General features: G+C 40.5%; 1 protein-coding gene across 2 annotated transcripts in view; it reads left to right on the top strand.

Annotated features, from left to right (window-relative positions):
- RCBTB1 (RCC1 and BTB domain containing protein 1) overlaps positions 1-18,093 on the top strand; it is a 68,142-nt gene extending 50,049 nt beyond the window's left edge. The window contains exons 10-12 of one of the 2 annotated variants that reach the window (XM_077484288.1): positions 3,407-3,558; positions 5,299-5,429; positions 17,786-18,093. In XM_077484288.1, coding sequence (XP_077340414.1) covers positions 3,407-3,558; positions 5,299-5,429; positions 17,786-17,803 — 301 coding nt within the window. In that variant the 3' untranslated portion in view covers positions 17,804-18,093. Of the gene's footprint in view, positions 1-3,406; positions 3,559-5,298; positions 5,430-13,807; positions 16,225-17,785 lie in introns of those variants that run through there. The other variant, XM_077484287.1, reaches the window with a different exon arrangement.
- The last annotated feature ends 2,351 nt before the right edge of the window (positions 18,094-20,444 follow it).

Raw genomic sequence — 20,444 nt, forward strand, 5'->3', positions numbered from 1 at the left:
ACCACACGGGAAAGATCCCAAAACTGAACAATGTCTAGCTCGTTTAGTCTCATCCTGATATTCACTTTGAACTAATTTGTCCAGTAAAGTAGCTCGTGGGTAGGTGATTGAAGGATGTGCTGAGATAAGATTTCCAATTTTCTGGTCATCCTTTAGGATTGACCAGTGTTTCTGAATAATGTTACGGATATTCACATGTTTGGAGAATCGAAGAATGATCCTGGTTATGTGAGAACCAGAACCTACCTTCGCCTCCTTTGGAAGTAACAAATTGTGGCGGGATTGTATTGCCGTCTTATTGTATGCTTTCCGCAAACAAGACCGGCTATATCCACGCGCTAAAAGTCTTTGTAATTTGGCCGCCTCTTCGCGAAAGAGGACATCATTAGAACAGTTTCTGTGTAACCGCAGATATTGTCCATATGGGATGAATCGTTTAAGTTAGTTGGATGAAAGCTGTCTGCATGTAAAACAGTGTTACCTGCAGTATTTTTTCGATAAAGGGTAGTAAAGATTTGATTGGTAGAAGAGCGTCCAATTGATGCGTCCAAGAATGTAATTAGGGAAAAATCATAGATCATAGTCAATTTTAGATTGTAATCATTCACATTGATGCGTGACAGAAATTTTAATAAGTCCTCCGTCCCCTCCCACACGACGAGAACGTCATCGATATAACGCCGCCATAGAGAGAGATGGCCTGTAAACTCAAGGAGGCTCTCGTCACATAAGATCGACTTCTCCCACTCCCCCAGATACAGGTTAGCGTAAGCCGGGGCACAACAAGTGCCCATGGCCACGCCCTGTATCTGGAGGTAGTGGGAGTTGTTGAATGTAAAACAATTATGGTGTAAAACTCCAGACCCTGGGCAATAAATTCGCTCAATGCCTGATCGTGTATGCTACTCTGTTGAAGTGTATTTCGTATAGTTGCAATTCCCTTGGTGTGTGGTATCGAACTGTAGAGAGCCTCTACGTCGATTGCCACCAACAGGGCATTGGCCGATGGAGTCATATTGTCCAGGATCTGTAACAAATGTATTGTGTCCTTTATAAAGGACGGCATGTTCACCACAAGGGGTTGCAAGAGAGAATCAATTAGTTTACTAAGATTCTCTGTTAGCCCACCTCTTCCAGAAACGATAGGTCGACCTGGTGGATGAGATTGATTTTTATGGATTTTTGGAAGGCAGTAGAAAGTAGCCTCTCTCGGAAATTTGTTGATAAACACGAATTGGTCTCTAGTAATACTGCCTATTTCCAAAGCTGTTTCAATAAACTCATAGAATTGTTGATGATAGGATAGTAATAGCTTACTTGGTATAATCTTATACCAATCGGGGTTGTCCAAGATGTCTTGACACATATTGACATATTTAGCATTGTCCATTAAGACTGTTACCCCCTTTGTCTGAGGGTTTGACAGAGATATTAGTGTTGTTGCATAATGATTGGACAGCTTTATATTCTTCGTTATTTAGGTTATCAGGATATGATCTCCTGTAACGAAGTTTAGAAATGTCCCTTAGTACTTGTTTTACAAAAATTTCAATACAGGGATTTAAATTTAGTGGAGGAAAATGGCCCGTTTTTTTTTTTTTTTTTCAAGGACAGTTTGGATCCGATAGGTTCACTGGTATCGTCTAAGAGGGATTCAAGGTCCAATTGGTCTATCAGATCCATAGTGTTCTCTTCAAAAAGGAGTGTTGGGTCCCGTAAAGCTCAAAGTTCTCTCATATTAAATTTCGATCCCTCAAGGTCGTCTGAATTCACATTATTCTTCGCATGCAGGCTCTTTAGGAGGAGCCTGCGTGCGAAGAGCTGAATATCAGTAGTCACCTCGAAATGATCAAAGTCCTTTTTGTATGCAAAAAGTCAGACCTCGCGAAAGAACATCAATTTCAGTGGGGGACAGTACATAGGACGACAAGTTGATCACACTTAGGGATTCAGCGGAATCCGAGTGACAAGGGCGTCCAAGTTTCCCGTGCCCCTGTTTGCTAGGGGGGAGAGAAGTCCCCTCATGGCGTTTAAAGTGTTATGCCGTATTTAAGGTGAATGTGCTGTAATGTTTTGGTCCACCAAGGGATGCATAGAATTTGCATTATCCCTAGTGGCTACCCCATTACTATGTCCCTTCGGAGGTTCAGCTTGAATATCAGTCTCACTGGGGTTAGACATAGACTGATTTGTTGTCTGACTTTGCTTGTGTAGTGAAATTATCAATATTACGTTTTTTTGGTGCCCTGTTCGGGTGAGTCTGTTACGGTTCCTTTTTGGTTTTCTTCGTCCCCTATTTGGTATAGTGGACTTAAAGTGACCAGTAGTTGCATCTTTAGGTTGAAGTGCTTTAATATCCTTGATGAAATTCTGCTTTGATACATTGTTTTTTTGGCCAGATGTATTTGTGTTCCATTTATAGGCACGATCTTCAGAGAAGACCGATTTATCCCTCCAAAATTTTGTTTCCTTCTTACGCAAGATATCCTGGTTAAAGATCAACAGGCCATCAGAGTTTGGCCCATAGATCTAAACAACGTGCATGTTGTGCAAAAAGTTTAAGAGCAATTTCCAAATTGTCAATTTCAATATCAAGCAATGCTATTTGTCTATTATATTCCTTAATGAGAATGACCATCATTTGTTGGGAGCATGTTTTTAGATTATCTTCCCATTCCGTCTTGCATTCACTTCCAACAAGGTCCATGTTGGGAAAGATTTGGACCCGAAGGCCCAAAGGGTAATTTTATTTTCAGTGTATCTCTCAAAGGACTTAATGTGCCAGAAGAGTGCCGACTTCTTCTCAAGCACTTTAGTAAATCTAAAAAACAGGGTAGAAATTTCAGTTTCTGCCCGATCACCCTTTTCAAACTCTATCTCATAGCTTGACATTAGAGTATTCCAATCATCACCTTGAAATTTATTCATTTTTTAAAGACAAATTACAATCAGCTACATATACCAGTGAAGTGCTACAATTCAAATATTATTTGCACAAAGTTGAGTTCATATCTTAACTCTCCTGTGTTATTGAAATGGCACTCTCCAAACTGGGAAAGGGTGTTTAACCACCCGGGTTATATAGGGAAAACCGAGAAAAATAACACGGCACCAAAGGTTTGGAGAGTGCCATTCACCCCTAATTGCAAAGAAAAAAGATCTCCCCTGTGGTGGGGTTTTTTGGACAATATGTCTATAATATGGTAAAAAGCATATATATGCAAGTAGGCAGGCATGATCAACCAGGTATTTTAGGATTATACAAGGGGCCAAATTACACAGCACAAGCACTGTGCTGTTATACATGCTTTAAGGGATCAGGATCCATTTTTTGTTACAACACTTTAAGCTGTGTGTTTCCAAAGATGCTTGATTGAAGTTTCTAACACTGTATTTCTCCTCTTAGATGTGAGCACTTCCGCACCATGTTCCAGTCTCACTGGAGTGAAAGCTCCATGGAGGTTATAGAAATTGACCAGTTTTCCTATCCTGTGTACTATGCATTCCTACAATACCTCTATACAGATGCTGTAGACCTGCCGCCAGAGGATGCCATAGGTATTCATTTAGAAATGTTGTGCTGTTTTCCACCATTAGCAGCTGATGTGCCCCACACTTTTTTTTTTTTTTTTCCTTTTTAAATGTTTGACTGTTGGCTATAAGAGATGTAATTTTTAAAGTTACTTTGAAAGTAGACCTTGTAAAACGTAAATTGTGGCAGATTTTTAAAATGTGTATTTTAAAGTGTCTGCTGCCAACAAAAATGTTTTTTAAAAATTATCTCCTGTAAAGTATCAGAACTACTTCTATGTCCCTTGAGTGTTGTCCTTGATCTAGCCGGGCTGCAGAGGATGGATAGTTTGCATCTGACAGACTTCTGGGTGTGTAGGGTGCCCGGTCCCCTGCTGTATACTATGGTTTAACCTGCTGGCCTGCTACATCACTATAGGACACGGTAGCTGTCTGTAGTATCCATAGCATGCACAATGGGTATTAAACACCCCCAGAAACGTCTTGGAGAAGAGTATTAAAGATGCTGCCATTGGGTAATACTTTTCAGGCTGCTTGTATCCATAAACCGTTTACTTATGGTGCCTTTGCTATAACTATTTATTATGCCTTTTGTCCATAGTAGTCTTGTAGTTTTCTTCACCCACTAATACTTTAGGAGCATCTAAAGCTTTCTCTAGAAAGCCCCTGCACTGGCCTTGACCTCACCAAGATGAAGCTGTCTGGTGTTTCCAACACCTGAAGCTGAAGAGTGGCCTGCACATCAGTGACAGCAGTAAGTTCCAATGGTTCGCACAGGCAGGGAAATCGTTTGCTGTGAGTCTCAGGCTAAAGAAAACTACAGGGCTATTACTATCAAAAGGCAAAACAAGCTGCTATAGCAAGGCAGGGTAGCATCAGTATGTTAACCATTTATGCAAGCAGCTCGAAATGTTTGACCGTAGTCTCTAAACTTTTCCTGTTGTCCTTCCCTACTTGGTCAAAGTACAGGTTCACATTGAACTCAGAAAAGTATATAGTATTGATGGAAAGGCAGGGGTTAAGAATACAAAGATGCACGTTAGCAGAAGGGATCAAGACTGGTCAGAAGATGCACTTCATATACTATGAAATAGCCTAAAGATACAGGAAGGAAGCAGTCTGTCCATGGAAATATGGAGCTTGACTTAAAGTGGTGAAGGTAAATAAAAAAAAAAAAATTATAAATGCTCTTTGCAATGGTTTTGTACAGAGCAGCCCTGATTCTCCTTCTCGGGTCCTCTGCCAGTGCTGGTTACTCTAGTTCCCCAAAGTAAGCGGCTTGGTATGGGGCACTCTGAGAACAAATGCATGCTTGCTCCCAAACCCCGCTCTCTCCACTGGCTGTGATTGACCGCAGCAGGACCCAATGGCTCCCACTGCTGGCAGCTGCCGTGGAGACCCTGGAGAGCAGCTGCTCTTGTGCACAAAACTGGATTGTGTTTAGGTAGGTAAAAGGAGCTGCATTTTTTTTTTTTTTTTCTTCATGCATGAAGGTAAATGTTCAGCCTTCAGGACCAGTTTAATCTTGTAATAGAAAAACTATAGCTGGAATCTGATCATTGCAAGCTGCCTGCTATGGGGGAGCTAAGAGCACCGGTGGGTCACCTGGAATTTGGAGGATCATGGCTATGTGCAAAACCATAGCACAGAACAGGTAAGGCTAATATGATTTAAAGGGGGGGAAAATGCCTAAGTTTGAATCATTCTAACGTTGTGACTGTTCATATGAGGCATGCTTTTTGTATAAATTGTGTATTGTGTTTTTAGGTCTCTTAGATCTTGCTACATCTTACTGTGAAAATAGACTAAAGAAGCTGTGTCAACATATTATTAAACGAGGGATCTCTATAGAAAATGCTTTTCTCCTGCTTTCTGCAGCAGTCCGCTATGAGGCCCAGGTAATTATTTCAGATGCCACCAGTGTCCTTTCCGATCTACATAGCAATGCAGTCAATGTCTTTTTATATTTACATGTTACATATAATTACATAGGTGAGGTTGAAAAGACAAGTCCATCCTATGTGTGTTTTATTATGTCAGTATTACATTGTATATCCCTGTATGTTGTGGTCGTTCAGGTGCTTAACTGCTTGCCGACCAGTTAACGCTGATATACGTCGGCAGAAAAGCACGTACAGGCAGATTAACATACCTGTACATTGCCCTTTAGGAAGCGCCACGATCTCCGTGAGTGTGACTGCGTCCATCTTGCGGAGTGGAAAAATGGGGAAATGCTGTTCTAAACAAGCATTTCCCTGTTCTGCCTAGTGACAGGACACTGATCACAGCTCCCTGTAATTGAGTGGTGATCGTTGTCGTGTAACACATAGCCCCTCCCCCCACAGTTAGTCACTCCCTAGGACACTTAACCCCTTCACTGCCCCTAGTGGTTAACCCCCTTCACTGCCAGTCACATTTACACAGTAATCAATGCATTTTTAATCGCACGGATCATTGTATAAATTTGGTCCCAAAATAGCTCCGTGTCCGCCATAATGTATCTGTATCATACGTATCGGCCTAAACTGAGGGGGGGGGGAATGTTTTTATATATTTTTGGGAGCTAGCTATTGTAGCAAAAAGTTAAAAAAAAAAATTTTTCCAAATTATTTTTTTATCGCGCAAAAAATTAACAGAAGTGATCAAATACCACCATAAAAAAGCTCTATTTGTGGGGGGAAAAGACGTCAATTTTGTTTCGGAGCCACGTCGCACAACCACGCAATTGTCAGTTAAAGCAACGCAGTGCCGAATAGCAAAAATACTCTGGTCTTTTGCCAGCCAAATGCTCCGGGGCTTAAGTGGTTAACAGTTTCTTGAAACTATCGCTCCACAATCCCCCTCCTACTGCTGAGACCACCGACTGTGGAAGGGAATTCCACATCCTTGCTGCTCTTACAGTAAAGAACACTCTACGAAGTTTAAGGTTAAACCTCTTCTTCTTATTTTAATGAGTGTCCACGAGTCTTGTTCATCTCCCTTCCATGAAAGTTTTATCCCTATTGTGAGGTCACAGTACGGTATTTGTAAATTGAAATCGTATCCCCTCTAGCGTCTCTTCTCCAGGAAGAATAAGTTCAGTGCTCACAACCTTTCCTCATAACGAATATTCTCCAGACCCCTTATTCACTTTGTTGCCCTTCTTTGCACTCCCTCCATTTCTAGTACATCCTTCCTGAGGATTGGTGCCCAGAACTCTACAGCATATTCCAGGTGTGGCCAGACCAGAGTCTTGTAGAGCGGGAGAATTCTTTTTTTTCTCTGGCGTCGATCCTCTTTTTTAATGCATGCCAATGTTCTGTTTGCTTTGTTAGCAGCAGCTTGATTGCATGCCATTGCTGAGCCTGTCATCTACTAGGACCCCCAGGTCCTTTTACATCCTAGATTCTCTCCCCCCCCCCCCCCCCCCCCCCCGTATAGATTACATTCATATTTTTGCAGCCCAGATGCATTATTTTACATTTTTCTAATTTAAACCTAATTTGCCATGTAGTTGCCCACCCCAATAATTTGTTCCGTTTTTTTTTTGTAAGGTTGTTGAATACAAAACTTACTGGGTAGTCCTTTTATTTCATCTAAATGCATTATTTGCATTTTAGTCAATCTTTCTCTGTCTACCTCTGCTTTCTGATGTACCGGCTCTTTAGACTTTTCTTTACAAAATCCCTTCTATAGGTTGGATTCTGTCATCCCCAATGATTCTCACAATGCTGCTCCTGCATCTATTCTCAAGAAGCTGGCAAATCCAGTGACTTATAGTAACCAAATTCCTGTAATGTGGACGAGAAGGACTGGCTTGCAGTCTCCACTCTAATTGATCCCAAAGGTGTACCATCTGGTTGAGGTCAGGACTCTGTGCAGGCCAGTCAAGTTCCTCCACCCCAAACTCGCTCATGGATGAGGCCTTGTCCACATCAGTGCCTGACCTCACAAATGTGCTTCTGGAAGAATTTTAAAATCTAAACCAATCCATGTGTTGCTTGTTCATACAAACATAGTGATGTAAAAATATAAAGTGCAAGAGTCCATGCAACAGACTTGATGGTGAGTGTCAAGTGACACAATCCTGTAAACACTCCCTTGCTAGTCTAGTGGTAGTGATCAGATTTTCAAAACGCATATGGTGCTTCACTCCACATTAAGTGTGCAAATGGGCTTACTAGAAAGCCATGACCCTTGTATAAAGAGTGATCATAGCAAGCTTTTAAAGTATGGTCAAAGCTTTTTTTGGCTATACTTCTCCTTCTGTGGGTCACAGGAGTGCAGTTCTGCACTTCTGCGACCTTGTCCAGCCTCTGAAAAGGGTGGATGGGGATGGAGGACCATAGCACCTCCTCAGCTTGGGCAAAGCTGTATTCTATGTAAGAATATAGAGCTCAATGAACTCCAGTTCTCATAGTAAAAAAACATTTAAAATACTTTATCAACAGCGCTGTTTATAATATAATCTCTAAAGCGGCAGTATCAAAGATGGCTGCCGGACAGCGTACTTACGTGGTGACGTGTATACTGGTGTTTCGGAGATATTGTAAATGGTGTTGATGCCTTTTGTGAAATGTTCTGTGAGTGCAAGTTTAATGAAGGGTATTTTAATGGATTTACGCTGAGAAGTGTCTCTTGTGCTTTATATTCTCTAGGGCTGAAATAATTAATCGATTATGAAATTAATAGATTACCATTTTCATAATCGATTAATCAACCAGTAACATAATGGGGTTAAAAAAACTAAAATGATCCATTTTATAATACAAAAATATAATCACTACTGTAAATATTACTTTCACTGTTCTACAGTAAAAAAAATGAATCCCTTCCAGTAGTGATTATCTGCTTTTTTGTATTATAAAGGGCTAATTCTAGTCTTTTTAACCTCCTTATGTTACTACACATCTTAGGCCTGGTTCACATCTATATGTTTGTGCACTACAGTTCATTTACATGGTTTCTTATGGGACACGTTCATACCTGTGCTTTTTTTAGCCGCTGCATATTTGGAAAGGGTCAGGGACTTAATGCAAAACGGTGCTTTTTTTGGTCCAATATACTTCAATGGAGAAGCTGCAGAAAAGAATGTAATGCGTTTTTGCAGCAATTTGTGTTTTTTAATCTGCCCCAAAAAAAAGCAAAAAACGCAAATTGCAGTAAAATCGCACACGCAAAAATCAAAACTCGCAGCAAAAAGCACTGCAGAAACAGATCAAAAGCAAAAACTGCATAGGTGTGTACCGAGCCTTATGCTGGCCACACGGATCAATTTTCAGGTGAGAATATTCAGATGAAAAATCTTTGTACGTTCTCTGAAAGAATTTTGTTTGAAATTTTCACTTCATTTCTGAACAAAAACCACACACTGTCTGAAAATTCCTTTGACCAAGAAGTTTTCTGTTTACAAATTTTCCCGTCACTGTGGTTGAAAATGAACGTCAATTTGACCCACTTTTATTTTTTTATTTATTTTTTATTTTTAAAGTTATTAATCAATTATGAAAATAATCATTAGTTGCAGCCCTAATATTATTGCATAAACTATCGAGTTGCCTAAGCCGAGGCGGTTCTTTGGTTCCCATCCTGGGAAGTTAGGAGATTGGAGGAGTTTAATGCGTAAAAGCTTTATGATCACACTTTTAAGGTCTTGGCTTTCTGAGGCCAGCCATAGACTTTTTCGAATCTCGGCCAGTGCAATAGGACCTGGCTGAGATGCGAACCATGTATCGGCAGGCTGAAATGTTCCCAGGTTGAGCGATCAACTTGGGTACAACCAGCTTGCTGGCTTTTGTATGCGATTATCATTAGCGGCTAATATAGCTGATAGCAATAATCACTTTCTTCTGGCAGGGGTGACTTCCTCTGTATACCTGTCACAAGATTTTTATATGTGGATTGTTTTGCACTTTAGATGTGCATTTGTAAATTTTTTTTTTGTACACATCAGTTGTAGTTTTTGGTGTTGTCACGTGCTATGCATTTGCATTTTGATTGTGTGCATGTAATTTATTTTTATTTTTTTATCTTGTCTTGAGTTTTATCCATAAAAGATGGATTATAAATTGGTGCAGACATACATTTTCCAGGCAAGATCTTGCCAATAACCTCCCCAAGATTTCCACCTGGCCTAGAACATCACCTTTTAAAACATTTATGCATTAGGGGTCTAATAGGAGAGGTTTCCTAAATGTGTACACCAGCAACTAGGGTGATTTAATCAAATTGATCTTCGAGCGACCTGATTGTCAAGCCATAAAATAATTTTACAGGATGAGCAAGATGTTACTGTAGTCGCTTAAAAATGAAGAAAAAAAATGTACAACCGTTTATTCACTGCTGTATTCAGTTAAAGGTCCTTAAAAGTTGGCTGCCTGGTGGCAACTTTTTTTATTCTTCATACGATCACTAGTCTGATCGCTACCAAATTGGTCATATGATGACACTGCTGTACTGGTGACAGTAGAAAACCTTTTTTTTTTTTTTTGTTCCCCAAAAAATTGTGACAAATTACAACTTCATAAAAACTCACTGTTTTGTTACTAAATACCTGACTGTCTACTTTTTCAAAAAGGGGTAATTTGGGGGGTATGAGTATTGTGCTGGCGTTTTTAGGGGCCTCAAATGAGATGTCCGTACATTAACCACTTCAGCCCTGGACCATTTTGCTGGCCAAAGACCAGACCACTTTTTGCGATTCGGCACTGCGACGCTTTAACAATTGCGCCATCATGCGACGTGGCTCCCAAACAAAATTGACGTCATTTTGTGCGCTATAAAAAGAGCGACAATTTTGAAAAACGCATTCTTTTTTACTTTTTGTTATAATAAATATCTCCCAAAAATATATAAAAAAAAAAACTTTCCCTCAGTTTAGGCCGATATGTATTCTTCTACATATTTTTGGTTAAAAAAAAATCGCAATTAGCGATTGGTTTGCGCAAAAATTATAGCGTTTACAAAATAGGGGTTAGTTTTATGGCATTTTTTTTTTACTAGCGATTTTTATTGACTGACATTGTGGCAGACACATCAGACATTTTTGACACATTTTTGGGACCATTGTCATTTATACAGCAATCGCTGCTATACGAATGCAGTGATTCCTGTGTAAATGGCAGTGAAGGGGTTAACCGGTGGGTGGCAGTGTAGGGGTATGTTACTAACTGTTGGGGGCTGGGCTTTCATTTAGTGAACACTGATCTCTGTTCCAGTCACATGGAGCAGAGATCAGCGTCACTTGTTGCTAGGCAGACCGGGGAGATGCTGTTTACAATGCCACCTCTCCATTCAGGCGCCCCGTGAGACGATTGCGGGTATATCTCATCTTATCTATAATAAAAATACGTGTATAGAATATAAAAAGTCTACATACCCCTGTTAAAATGTCAGGTTTCTGTGATGAAAAAATAAATTGGATACATTTCAGCACTTTCCACCTTTTTAATATGGCCTATAAACTGTACAACTCAGTTGAAAAACAAACTGAAATATTTTAGTTCGGAAGTAAAACTAAAATGTGGTTGCATAAGTTCGCACACCCTCTTATAACTTGGGATTGTAGCTGTGTCCAAAACTAAGCAATCACATTCAAACTCATGTTAAATAGGAGTCGGTACACTCCTGCCATCATTTAAAGTAGCTCCGAGTAACCCCAAATAAAGTTCAGCTGTTCTAGTAGGTCTTTCCTGACTTTTTTTTATAGTCTCATTTTACAGCAAAAGCCATGGTCCCCAGAGAGCTTCCAAAGAATCAGAGGGATCTCATTGTTAAAAGGTATCAATCAGGAGAAGGGTACAAAAGAGTTTCCAATGTATTGGCTATACCATGGAACACAGTGAAGGCAGTCATCAAGTGGAGAGAAAATTGTACAACAGTGACATTACCAAGAACTGGACGTCCCTCCAAAATTAAGAAAACTGGTCAGAGGCTGCCAAGAGGTCTATAGCAACATTAAAGGAGCTGCAGGAATATCTGGCCAGTACTGGCTGTGTGGTACATGTGACAACAATCTCCCTTTATTCTTATTCTTCATATGTCTGGGCTATGAGGTAGACTGGATTTTTTTTTTTTTCTTGCGAAGAAAAATACACATCTGAAGTTTCCCAAAAGCATGTGGGAAATGTGTTATGGTCTGACACCAAGGTTGAACTCTTTGGCCATAATTTCAAAAGATATGTTTGGTGCAAAAACTCTGCACATCACCAAAAGGACACCATACCCAACATGAAGCATGATGCTGCCACCATCATGATTCTTTGGGGCTGTTTTTCTTCAGCTGTAACAGGGGTCTTGGTCAAAGTAGAGGGCATTATGACTCATTCCAAATACCAGTCAATATTGGCACAAAACCTTCAGGCTTCTGCTAGAAAGCTGAACACGAGGAACTTGATCTTTTCAGCATGACACAAAGCATACATCCGAAGGAATGGCTTCACCAGTAGAAGATTAAAGTTTTGTAATGGCCCAGACCTGAAACGATTGAAAATCTGTAGGGCGATCTGAGAAGGGCTGTGCACAGGTGATGCCCTCACAATCGGACACATTTTGGAGTGTTTTTGTAAAGGAGAGTAAGTGAATATTGCCAAGTCAAGATGTGCTGATCGATCGACTTGTACCCAAAAAGAATGAGTGCTGTAATAAAATCAAAAGGTGCTTCAACAAAGTAAGGGTGTGCACATTTATGCAACCATATTTTAGTTTATTTTTACTTCCACCTAAAAGATTTTGGTTTGTTCATTTGAATTGTACAGTTTATAGGTCATATTAAAGGTGGAAAAAGTTCTGAAATGATTTATCTTCGTATAATTTTTTTTAAATCACAGAAACCTCACATTTTAACAGGGGTGTGTAGACTTTATATCCACTGTGTGCGTCTATGTTCTGATTCCTCCTGTACTGAATTGTATTGTAACTGTCTGCCCTAACATTGTAAAGCACTGCACAAACTGTTGGCACTATATAAATTCTGTGTGTATATAGATTGTGTATTTAATCAGTTTGTAGATGCTATAACTTTCAAACCTTTTTTAACCCCCCTAGCGGTAACCCTGAGCCAGACTCGGGATCACATCGCTGGATGCAGGGGAGGACACAGTGAGAGTTACCTTGTCCCCTGGATCCAGCGATGTCCTCCGCGCTGTGTGATCGAGCTGTCCTCCACTTGATTCACAGTGCCGAATGCCGCCGAGCTCCGTTCCCTGCGACGTTACGGCGCACGGGGGCGCAGAACGGCGGCAAATTCAAAAAAGTAAAAACACACAACACACAGCACTGTAATCTTACAGATTACAGTACTGTAGTAAAAAATTACACACCCCTTTGTCCCTAGTGGTCTGTGCAGTGCCCTGCATGCACTTTTATATTATAAATAGTTTTTTCTGCCTGAAATCTGGAGATTGTCCATAGCAACCAAAAAGTGTCCCTTTTTCAGTTTTTTAGGATTTGATTACATTATTGAATAACTTTTATTATTCTTTATTATGTTATAAACTTTATCATACCCGGGATGTCTGCTAGACTCTGGTTTGAACAGATTTAAGAGAGTTATTCCTAAGAATTACAGGACTACAATATAAAATACCAAATTTCCATGCAAAATAATTGTACCGCTTTCAGCACCTAAAACCAGACTGAATCATACCGCCAGGGAGGTTAATATGCACTTATTAGATTTTTCTTTTTGGCGTAAGACATGTAGTAGAATGCATTTTGGTCTAAATTTGAGGACATGTTTTTTTGGATAGGTTATTGCAACAAAGTAGAAAGCTTTTTGTGTACAGTGTTACATGACCGTGCAATTGCCAGTTAAAGTAGCTTAGTGGTGAATAGCAGAAAATGGTCTGGTCATGGGGGGGTAAAACCTTCCAGAGATCGAGTGGTTAATATCCATTTAATTAAGGTCGCTAAGCCCATCTTTTAAAAACCTTCCATCTCCTCTAACATAACATGTATCCCTGTGTTAGAAAAAAACTCATCTGTACCTATATGAGCACCTCCCGGCGCTCAGGTGACGTCACAGCTTCAGTAGACGGGGCGGAGCACTCCTGCCAATATCAGGAGGAGAGAGCGGAGGAGTCATGTAAGCGCCAGACACTCTGGCATAGGTACAGATCGGCATTTCTTTTTTATATAATACCGCACATATGTTGGAGGGGATGGAAATGGGCAAATTACACTGTAAGTACTGTGCTGTTCATACTATAAGGATCTGTTACCCTCTCCCCCTTTTCTCCCAGTTAACCTTCTTCCCCCTTTTTTTTCTTTTTTTTTTTTTTTTTTTTTTTTAATACAGGATTTGGAAGACTTCTGCTTTAAATTTTGTGTGAGCCACTTGACAGGAGTGACACAAACGGCAGCATTTTGGCAAATGGATGGTGCATTGCTCAAAGACTTTGTTATAAAGGCTGGTAAAAGTGGAGGGTTTAAAAACTAACCTTTCAGCTTCTGTACTGGATATATCAAGTATTGGGCATTAATTGTACCCAACTGGGACCTCTAGAATTGCTAATCCACTTAAGAAAATGCACTAGGAAAACTTTCCGTGAAGGCGTTCAAACTGTCGCTGTATATTAAAAAGAAATTTTCTACGTTTTTTAAAAAGTCAGTATTGCCTGTTGAATGTGCACACTAGCCACTGGTGTGGTTTTGTGCATGTTGGCGGGAATCTGAGACTCTTGCACATTCAGGTAGACTCACATACTGAAAATGTGGGTGTTTTCCAAACATTTTGTGGCATTTATAAATGGTAGTTTGTCTTTTGGATTTGTGTTTTATATTCTAAACATATCTGAACTTGCATTTACTGTACATGTACGCTAATGGTCTTGGCCTTCAGACTAGCTGCCATTGTTACTAGTGATGGCAGTTATTTTGTGGACTAAAGTGGTAGTAGTAAACATCCTTTATGGCCTGCCATGGAGCGAATCAATCCCGCAACCTGTAAAATCACTAGATTCTCCCCATCGGACAGTGTTGACAGGAGACTCCCTCCCGTGGAGCCATTTGTTTTCCTGACATGGGGATAGGGGAAGCCATCCCTGCTGGGAGTACACTGATTGCTAGTGGCTATAACAGTCACTACCAGTAATCGCATGTAAAAACAGGTAGGCTGGTTGTACCCAAGTTGATCGCTCAACTTGGTTACATTCAGCCTGCCTATACATGGTTCGTACCTCTGGTTCGTGCTGAACCAGACGAGATTCGATCACTCTATGGCTGGGTTTAGAGAACTTGTCTAAGTGATATGGTGGCTGCTATTGCTAGTCTGTTATTGCTAGTCTAGGTTTCTAGTCCAATCTTCAGTTGCTACATACTTGTGCCTAGTCAGTGTCGTAAAGTACTGATCTAAGTGCCTGATCTTCATACTTGAGGTGTGGGGATCGGGTGTTGAATCTGTTCAGGAAGTATGGCAGCTAGCAATTTATAAAATTGGTAATATCGGAAGAAAAATTACTTTGTGTACAAGTTTATAAGGTCATAACTGAGACATGAGGTACATATATCTGGGCTTCATTCTCCTACTAGATGTACATGTAAAGTTGTATATTGTAAATGGCCTTCACTTTGTCTAGCTGGTAGTTAGTCCTATACGTGGAGGTAATTGTCTTGTCCTTTTAAATGTTTGCAAACATTCAGAGCCAAACTGCAAATGCAGTTTCTAAGGATCCTGGAAAATCATTGAACTGCCTTGTAAATGTGAATGGATGAAGGTTAAAGTGACACATTGGTTGCTGGCTATTACCCATTTTTGACCCAAGCATCCATTTTCGAGCTCTATGGCTGACTTTCAAGAAAATACAAAGTACACTTTTAACTGAAAATGTAAGGTTTTGGGTGAAGAATGCTTGGGGGTACCTTGCCTTTGTAGTTCTGTGTAAAACCTACCTCCAGGCACAGTAATGCCGTGTACACATGACCAGACTTTCTGGCAGACTAGGTCCGACTGAATCAGTTCGGGCAATCCGATCGTGTGTGGGCTAATCTAATCGTTTTTCATAAATAAATATAAAATAAATAATCCGACTGACCTAGAAATAGAACAGGTTTCAAGTCTGTCCGACGGACTCAACTCTTATCAGTAAAACCGTTTGTCTGACAGACCAAATAAGAGACAAGGGAAGCTATTGGCTATTTATCTTGCTTTTTTTAGTCCCGTCTTGTCATGTTCAAAATGACTGTACTTTCAAATGGACTTAGTCCATTAGTGTGTGGCCAAGTCTGTTCGGCAAGTCCATCGGAACTCTGCTGAAAGTCCGTTGGGAAGACCGTCGGACCTAGTCTGCCGGAAAGTCCGGTCATGTGGACGCGACATTAAAGTACTTTAAGTGACCCATTCCAGTCAGGCTGACGCACTAAAGTGGACATTGCTGGGAAACTTCACTGAAGGAAAATAACCTTTTCCAAAAGTTAACCATTTCTTAGAATAAAATGTATGGCTTCCCCCATTAACTGGCCAAGAGGGTAGTTTTGAAGACTGGGCCAATGTTCCTGAAACTAGCTGTTCTGCTATGCACTGGGTGTCTCAGCTGTGATGTTGCTGGTTCCCAAAGAATGAATGGGCTGCCTTTATGAATATTTTGCTCAGAATGGTATCTTGGCTTTGAGAAAACATTTTGAGTGAGTACAATTTATTGCATGGGCAAGAATTTGTTCATCCTTTTTGAAGAATCCGAATGTTTAGCAAAAAAAATAAATTAAAGTTTTATTACCTGTGTGGTGTCTGTTTTCATTTTTACATTTCTACTGCTGTATCTAAAGAATAGGTTCACCTTTTTAACAAAATAATGCTAATTTTGGAACAATGAGACATCCTGTATATGGGTGTAACATGTTGGGGTAGGTGAACATGTCCTTTAATAAACCCTGAAGTAACGATCTAAAAAGTAACAAGTCCTATCATGCATAAAACAAAGTATGAAGAAAATATTGGCAACTTAAGTGTTCTAACATAGTAAGAGCACTTACTGTTATCTCACACATATACATATTATAGCCAAATTTATTATTATAAAGGATTTATATAGCGCCAACAGTTTACGCAGCGCTTTACAACTTTAGGGTAGACATTTCATTACAATACAATTCAAGACAAGGGGAATCAGAGGACCCTGCTCGTTAGAGCTTACCCTTCCTCCTCCCACAGCTTTTACACTATATACAGTAATATACCGAAACGTGCGGATTGTTCCCGATTGGTGTGACATTACTTTGTGGATATTTTCACCAAACAGTTCACGAAATACCGTTTTTGCAGCAAAATTTGTCCCATAGGAATGAATGGCAAAATGTTCAAAACTAGAGTGGGAGGTGATAAAAGCTGACAACCCCATGACCAGCCAAACCTTATGACCACCACATGATCAGCCAAAATTTGACCCCCCCCCCCCCCCAGTTACTCCACCCACTCCAGTAGGTGGAGGCAAGAACACTTCACACAATTTCCCCAGAAATTGTAGCTTTTCTAGTTTAGACTACTATTCATTCACTATCAGTGAAAGACTTACTTTGAAACAAAGCCCTCCAGTGGTACGCTGTCACTTGTGCAGAGGCTTCAGCGGTATAGGGGGTGCGTGTGCCCACGTGTCACTGAGGAGCTAATGCGTGTGCCTGGCAGCTGTGATGTCTACCGGGCATTTGCAATCGCTAGTGACAGAGCTGGAACTTGGATCACACAGGTCCACATCCTGTCATGGGAGAGGAGACTGATCGTGTATTCCTAGTATATAGGAACACCGATCGGTCTACTCCCCTATTCAGTCCCATTCCCCCCCCCCCCCCAGAATCACTCCCTAGGTAAAACGTTTAACCCCTTGATTGCCCCCTAGTGTTAACTTCTTCACTGGCAGGCAGTGACATTTATACAGTAATCAGGGCATATAGCACAGCTGTATAAATATCAATGGTCCCAAAATGGTGTTGAGTGTCCGCCGCAATGTTGGTGACAATAAAAATTGCTGATCGCCGCCATTAATAGTAAAAAAAAAAAAAAAAAAATCCCGTAAATCACTGCCCTATTTTGTAGACACTATAACTTTTGCGCAAACCAATCGTATGCTTATTGCGATCTTTTTGGTTAAAAAAAAGTACAATATGTATTGGCCTAAACTAAGGAAGTTTTTTTTGTTTTTTCCCCATTTGGGATATTTATAGCAAAAAGTAAATATTGTGTGTTTTTTTTTTTTTTTGTTTTTTTTCAAACTTGACGCTTTGTTTTATGGTGCAAAAAATAAAAACTACAGAGGTGATTAAATAACAAGAGCTCTCTTTGTAGGAGAAAAAAGGACGTTAATTTTGTTTGGGAGCCACGTCGCATGACCGCACAAGTGTCATTTAAAGCGATGCCGTGCCAAATCGCAAAAACTCTGGTCTTTGGCCAGCCAAATGGTTCGGGGCTTGAGTGTTGCGCTCATCTGTTGGAAAATTAATAAAATCCTTTTTGTAAAAGAAACATCTCAAGGATGATCAGTAGAAACTGGATGCACCTGAGCTCAATTATGTGTCATGGCAAAGGCTGTGAATACTTATGTACATGTGATAAATGTATGTATTTTTTTAATAAACTTTCGCAATGATTTCAAACTTCTTTCACATTGTCATTATGGGATATTGTTTTGAAGAATTGAGGAAACTAATGAATTTAATGTATTTTGGAAGAAGCCTGTAACATGACAAAATGTGGAAAAAGTGCTTTGAATACTTGTTGGATGCATTTCATTATATAGTGACCCAAGCTCAGGAAAGGTTTCCTAGGATGTATACACTGATCTGCCATAATATAACCAACCACTTAATATTAAGTAGGTCTCCCTTTTTGCAGCTTTGACCTGTTAGACATGCATCCCACTAGACCTGACAGTATGCTATGGGATCTGTCACAAAGCTGATCCTTTAAAGGGGAGGTTCTTGTTCCTCCCCCACATTTGGCCCTCTTGGGGGGGGGGGGAGCAGGTACCTGGTTTTGACAGGTCAAACTGCATTCCACAAAGGGTTATTTATAACCTAACCCTGTTTTAGGCTGGGTTCACACCAGTGCAAATTGGATGCAGAGAAATCCGCATCCAATTTGCAAAGCAGGAGATTATGACCGGCTCTCTGGAGGAGGTTCACACATCTCTGGTGCGAATTGCACAGGAGCCCTGTGCCTTCTGGTCTGTTTCAGGGCCAAATTGTTTTGCAGTGTGAACCCAGCCTTAAGTGTGTCCAACGTTATCCCTGACCTGTCTGGTTTGTTCCTCTGCCTTCATGATGCTGTTTGTTCACCAAGGTTCTCTGACAAACCTCTGAGGGCTTCACAGAACAACTAATTATGCAAAAATTAAATTACACACAGGTGACTTTTGAAGGCAATTGGTTCCCCTAGATTATAGTTAGGGGTATCAGAGTAAAAGGGTCTGACTACAAATGCCACACTTTTCAGATATATTGTACATTTTTAAAACATTTATAGTTTTCCTTCAACTTCAAAATTTTATGTGCCACTTTGTGTTAGTTTTGCACATAAAATTTCAATAAAATATTTAGGCTACTTTCACGCTGATGTGTTGCTGGCGATAAAGTGGTGCTATTTTTAGCGGCGCTTTACCGTCTTAAAGGCGCTATTCGGCCACTAGTGTGGCAGTTTATACACCACTCCTGCAGCGCTCCAAAGATGCGGCTTGCAGGACTTTTTTGACCGTAAAGCACACTACTTCAGTGTGAAAGCCTGAGGGCTTTCACACTGGAGACACAGCAGCGGCTGTTTCAGGGCGCCTTGCAGGCGCTATATTTTTAGCACTTGCAAAGCGCCCCGGTGTGAAAGGGACCTTATATATTTGGTTGTAACATGACAATGTGGAAAATTTAAAGGGGTAGGAATACTTTTTCAAGGCACTGTATCAGGGAATATTGCTTTCATGAAGGGGGGTTGTACGTTTTGTTAGCAACAATGTTTTTAGGTAGATGGTGTGTGTAGGTGACATCCATTGGGAAAGTAGCCAATAATATGGGGATGCATGTTATAGCTTCAATACCTGAGACGAGGGGGTGTCCAACCTGTGGCTGCAGGCGGCTGTGAATGTGACCCAACACAAAGTTTTAAAACTTTAAAAAGTAGATTTCTTTATCGTACATCATAGGACACAGAGCCTCAAGTATTTACTTAAGTGGGTTATGGGCCTAATTTCATGTATTGATACTGGTATAACCAATACAGGAAGTTGACTCCCCTATATAACCCCTCCTCCTTCCAGGAGCACTCAGTTGTTTTTCGCCAGTGTCTAAGGTGTTGGTCACGAGTGAAGATGTGCTCTGAGGAGCTCCAGGGAGGGATCCATGCTGGATTTAAAAAACCCCCACAACCAGATCCATCCTCGCCACTGAGGCCATAGGATGGTACCTGAACCTTGATTCAAGAACAAGGTTTTGCCTGTAAGCTTCTCTGAGAGCTGGACCCTAGGAACCAGGACTTTTTGGTCTTCCTACATTACCTAAAGTTGTCCTGAGGGGTGCTATACAAGGTCCAAAGGAGTGGAACCCCTATTAAAAGGGCCCCAGTCTTTGAAGGTTTAAACTACGCTGCACGTTGTGATGGGTGAAATTTGGATCTGTCTGTTAAATCAGCAGTATCCTGCAGCGAGGATGAGTTAAGGGAAGACGCTATGCTTTTTCCTTCAATATACCTTAAAAATGTATCCTCTATAGGGAGTAACTTACACTTGTGTCTTAGTGCAACTCTGTTTTAGAACATGTGTGGTTCTTAAAGAGATCTTGTGGGATTTGGTAAAAATACAGTAGTTACTAATACAGAGATGTGTATGAACTTCTATATGGGCGGTGGCTGAATGGTTGACGCAGCTACTTTAGCTGCATTGTTTAATTACAACCCAGCACTTTCTCCTAGTAACACTGGAAAACTCCCTGTACCTCTGGTTTTAAAGACTATAAATCTGCTG

Source organism: Lithobates pipiens, unplaced genomic scaffold (genome assembly GCF_037356315.1).
Source record: "Lithobates pipiens isolate NorthernLeopardFrog02 unplaced genomic scaffold, aLitPip1_a1.2 Scaffold_16, whole genome shotgun sequence".
NCBI lineage: Eukaryota > Metazoa > Chordata > Amphibia > Anura > Ranidae > Lithobates > Lithobates pipiens.